Below are 4,928 nucleotides of genomic sequence, written 5' to 3' on the forward strand. Positions count from 1 at the left end.
CTCCACTCACAGCACAGAAGCGCCCTTATGCAGCAAATGGGATTAACGGAGAACTAAAGGTGGCCAATGTGTAGAGAACAAGAGACTGCAGACTGCTTATCCCTGAATATGACGCCTGCATCAAACTTTTCCACTCACAGCACAGAAGCACCCTTATGCAGCAAATGGGATTAACGGAGAACTAAAGGTGGCCAATGTGCAGAAAACAAGAGACTGCAGACTGCTTATCCCTGAATATGACGCCTGCATCAAACTTCTGCCTCCTAGGGCTGAAGGATCATTGTGGAAGAGGACTGGAAAGATCCTAAGAGCCAGAGGAAAGTGGACATTTCTGTTCGTCACCATGAAAGACAGAGCTACCAAAATCCCACAGGAGACACAGGGTGCTGTAAAACTTCACAGTACACAGGGCAGCCCCTCTCCAGCAAAGAACTACCCGTAACTAATGCCGACGGATGGTGCATCTGGACGAAGACAGAAAACAAACTTATGTCTATATTTATGACACCCAAGTCAATGTTTAACTACAAACGACTTGCCCTACAGTCAGCAATACAAAGTGTTGCATTAGTACCACCAAACCCAAAGGAATTGGTGAGTCCAATACATCGACCCTCAGTTTCCCATTCCTGTGCCTCCAGTGGAACATAATTGAGATTGAATTCTGGCAGCCCCTCTCCAGCAAAGAACTACCCGATAACTAATGCCGACGGATGGTGCATCTGGACGAAGACAGAAAACAAACATGTCTATATTTATGACACCCAAGTCAATGTTTAACTACAAACGACTTGCCCTACAGTCAGCAATACAAAGTGTTGCATTAGTACCACCAAACCCAAAGGAATTGGTGAGTCCAATACATCGACCCTCAGTTTCCCATTCCTGTGCCTCCAGTGGAACATAATTGAGATTGAATTCTCTGGCAAGAAAAGACAGTTATCAGAACTAAGCTTGATTTCAACTATCTGGCGGGCTTAAGTGAAACAAACACAGGCATCCAAGTGCTCTGGGTGAGCTCCACCCTGGGATACCACAGGACTCAATCCACGAGCACAAGAATGTGTCACGCCCAGGACCTCGGACGGGTTCATCACCCTGAGCTGCACACACTACACTACCGACAGCACTGTCTCCAATGTCCATTTATTTCAATTGGCATTTTACCTTGGTGAGGGGATGTTAAGTCAAGACTTGGGATGATTTTCCTCCTGGGAGTATTTTATGAATGGGGTGTAGACAGGAGATGTAAAAAAATGGAGATAGAAAAGTTTTAAGTTTTCTTTTACATTAAAGTATAAAACTTGGGCACATTTCCCTATCCAAGTGCTCTGGGTGAGCTCCACCCTGGGATACCACAGGACTCAATCCACGAGCACAAGAATGTGTCACGCCCAGGACCTCAGACGGGTTCATCACCCTGAGCTGCACACACTACACTACCGACAGCACTGTTTCCAATGTCCATTTATTTCAATTGGCATTTTACCTTGGTGAGGGGATGTTAAGTCAAGACTTGGGATGATTTTCCTCCTGGGAGTATTTTATGAATGGGGTGTAGACAGGAGATGTAAAAAAATGGAGATAGAAAAGTTTTAAGTTTTCTTTTACATTAAAGTATAAAACTTGGGCACATTTCCCTATAATCTACTACTTTAAGACTTCAAATAGCCTTTCAAAATTCTCTTTATTTGGGTTGTAGGAATTCTACTGTAGGAGTTGGAGAAGTGGCTTAGCTGTTGAGAGCACTTTCTGATCTTGCAGAGGACCCAGGTTTGGTTCTCAGCACCTACATGGTGGCTCACAAACAATCTATAACTACTTCTGGCCTCCACAGGCACTGGCATGCATGTGGTCCACATATACACAATGCAGATAAACTCTCATATACATAAATAAAAGAATCCTAATGTAGAATTAGAGCCAGGAAAAAAAGTCTAAAAAATAAAAGTCTCTGAGCTGGATGTGGGGCGCACACAACTGCAATCCTAGCACTTGGGAGGCTAAGGCAGTAAGATTTTGAATTCAAGGCCAGCTTGGGCTACAGAGCGTGCCAAAATTCTTTATGACACTTTGGTAACATTCTGGATGGCATTGTCATTGCTTTACTTTCTGATCTCGGCATAATTTTTTCACTAGATGAAGCAGCTTCCTGGTTAGTATGCTAGACACACTGAATGTCAGTCAGGACACACCACGGCTTAAAAGTATACATTAAGGATCAGCGCACTGTGGCTCTGGACAAAGGCTGCGTTGTAAATACACCCCCCCAGGGAGTTGCGTTGTAAATCATCCTCACCCGTTCATTTATGTACGAGGGGCGGCCTTCACACTACAAGACTGGCAGAGCACAAGGGTCACAACACACAACAATGATCCTGGGTCTACAGAGTCAGAAATACTATTTGTCCCTTTACAGGAAAGCTTGCTAACTCCTGGCTGATTTAACTGGATAAAACCTAGTCGGGTCTATGAAAGCTATTAACTAAGTAACAATTATCAGGGACTGTTTTCAGAGTGGTCCCAGGAGCTTGTTAGGAATTTGAGTCTCTCAAGCAGCACCCTAACCCAGTCAGAGTCCACACTGCGGTAAGACCCCTAGGGAGCTCAAGGCTGAGCAGTGCTGGTCTGACAGAACAGAACCTCATCAGACAGACCTGACCTGCTGCAGGTTCAGAAGACTGAGGGTCAGAACACTCATGACTACCAAGCCTTGGAGACACAGGACGCTGCAAAGACACCACTCTATTGGCCTTGACTGAAGTTCAGTTTTTCTAAGGATGTGCAAATGCTTTCAAACATTCAAGTATAGAATTTTAAAAAGTACTACTAGTTAAAATGGAAAAAACACAGAGATGCACGGGGCAGGAGAGGTGGCTGGGAGGTTAGGGGCACTGGCTGCAGCTTGCAGAGGACCTGGGTTCACAGATCCATGGATGGGTTAACAACCATCCATGTAACTCCACGTCCAGGGGATTCCAACGCCCTCTTCTGACTTCCATGGTCACAGCATGACACAGTGCACTTACATCCATGCAGGTAGTACTCATACACGTAAATAATTTTTTTTTAAGAGTAAACACTAGGACCTGATAATGCAGTCGTCTTTAGGTGGAGACGCCAATGGTGTCTTCCATGAAAAAACATCTTGAACAAAGCCCAGACTGTACCTGAGGGCACCCTCTCCTTCGGGATCCGGGGCAGTTATGTGCCCAGCATCCCCAGACAGTCCATAGCCCAGGACTTCTGCATAGACGCGCGCTCCTCTCCGCACCGCGTGCTCGCGCTCCTCCAGCACCAGCACCGCCGCGCCCTCCCCCATGACAAAGCCATCCCTGTCGGGGTGGAAGGGTCTGCAGGCCACCCTGGGGTCCGCGTTCGTGCTCAGCGCCCGGGCCCTGCAGAAGCCTGCGAGGGACAACGGGCTGATGCAGGAGTCGGTGCCTCCGGCCACCATCACGTCAGCGTCGCCGTGAGCCACGAACCGGAACGAGTCTCCCACGGCGTGCGCCCCTGAAGTGCAGGCAGTGGACACCGCGTGGTTGGGGCCCTTGAGTCCGTGGCGAATGCTGACCTGGCCCGCGGCCATGTTGATCAGGATCTTGGGCACAAAGAAGGGGCTGACTTTGCCGTAGCCTCTGGTCTGGAACGTCGAGGCCGTGTCGCAAACCACCTCGAGAGGAACCATGCCCATGCCAATAGCAACGCCCGTGGCCGCCCGGTCTGCTTCGGCCTCCGGGTGCCAGCCCGCGTCCTCCAGGGCTAACTCTGCTGCCGCGAGGGCCAGCACGGTGGGGGACGACATGGCCTTGGTGTCGGACCTGGACACGAAGTGCTGCTCGTGGAACTGGCCCTCGTCCGCGCCCCGGGGCACGTGCGCGGCGACTCTGCAGGGCACGCTCCTGTAGTCATCGCCGACCAGCGAGGCGATGCCACTTTCTCCCCGGAGGAGCCGGTCCCACACCAGCTGCGCGCCCACCCCCAGGGGCGTCACCAGCCCGAGGCCGGTGATGACCACCCGCCGGGGCGCTCGAGGTGCTGGCACCGAGCCCGAAAGCCTCCGCTCGGTTATCACCCGCCAGCACTGGGCTGCAGAGGAACGTGTGCTTGTGGCCTGGAGGAGGCGCAGGCAGAGGGACGGCATGGTTCCGGGGTCACGAGCACATTCCTGAGCACACCACACCAGATGCGCCAAGTGCGGAGCGGGGCCCTGCGACTGCTGGGGTGCTCGGGGACGGGGGCGGGATCAAGGTGAACCACTGTGCTTTCAGGCTGCAAACACCCTGGACAGCGTCCAGGCCGCCCACCCCGAGGCGGGGTGCTCGGCTCAGTCTTCACTGGGCTCACCGTATAGGCCGCGTGAGGCGGGGCGGGCCAAGCCTGCTCTGGGAGGAGCAACGTTCCCCGCCCCGGCGGCCCGAGGCCGCAGCCCCGCAGTGGCGTGGCAGGCAGGCCGAGTGGCTCCCCGGCTCCGCTGCAGGGCGCTGCGGTACGGCGGAGAGCGTAGGCTACCACGGCGCAGCCAGGATCTAGTGCGCGTGCGCACTCAGAGCTGCGCTTCCGGGCCCAGTGACTCGGGAGCCGGGTTCAGAGGTCAGAACGAGGGCGGGACTTCCGGTGCGACCGGGTCAGCCGCCTGAGCGCGCAGGGTGGCTTTTGAGTGCGGGCCGTGTGCAGACATTCCGGGTGGGAGAAGGGGCGTCATCGCCTCCCCGGAAGTGCCCGGGAGGACGGGGTGTGGTCTCAAAGTCGCCTCGCCGTCGGTGCAGAGGCACTTATGGACTGCTCCCTAATGCCACTCACCGGAAACTAAGGTCATTTCGGGAATCCCCGACCCCACACACCCGCCGCTGGCAGTTCCGCTGGCGACCAAGATGTCGTGTGCAGATGGTGGGACTTAATGTCAGTCACAATCCAGAATTTAACTC

The 4,928-nt window shown here is 53.0% G+C and overlaps 1 protein-coding gene across 1 annotated transcript; it reads right to left on the bottom strand.

The window, feature by feature from the left end:
- Positions 1–502: 502 nt before the first annotated feature.
- On the bottom strand, positions 503–4,595 carry Oxsm (3-oxoacyl-ACP synthase, mitochondrial). The gene is made up of 3 exons (XM_017798158.2): positions 3,090–4,595; positions 796–922; positions 503–689 (listed from the first exon to the last, which is right to left on the bottom strand). The coding sequence occupies exons 1-3, from the start codon at positions 4,142–4,144 to the stop codon at positions 525–527; spliced, it is 1,347 nt and encodes a 448-aa protein (XP_017653647.1). The 5' UTR covers positions 4,145–4,595; the 3' UTR covers positions 503–524.
- Positions 4,596–4,928: the final 333 nt, after the last annotated feature.

The sequence above is a fragment of the Nannospalax galili genome, unplaced genomic scaffold (genome assembly GCF_000622305.1).
Source record: "Nannospalax galili isolate Female #2095 unplaced genomic scaffold, S.galili_v1.0 scaffold215, whole genome shotgun sequence".
Taxonomy (NCBI): Eukaryota; Metazoa; Chordata; class Mammalia; order Rodentia; family Spalacidae; genus Nannospalax; species Nannospalax galili.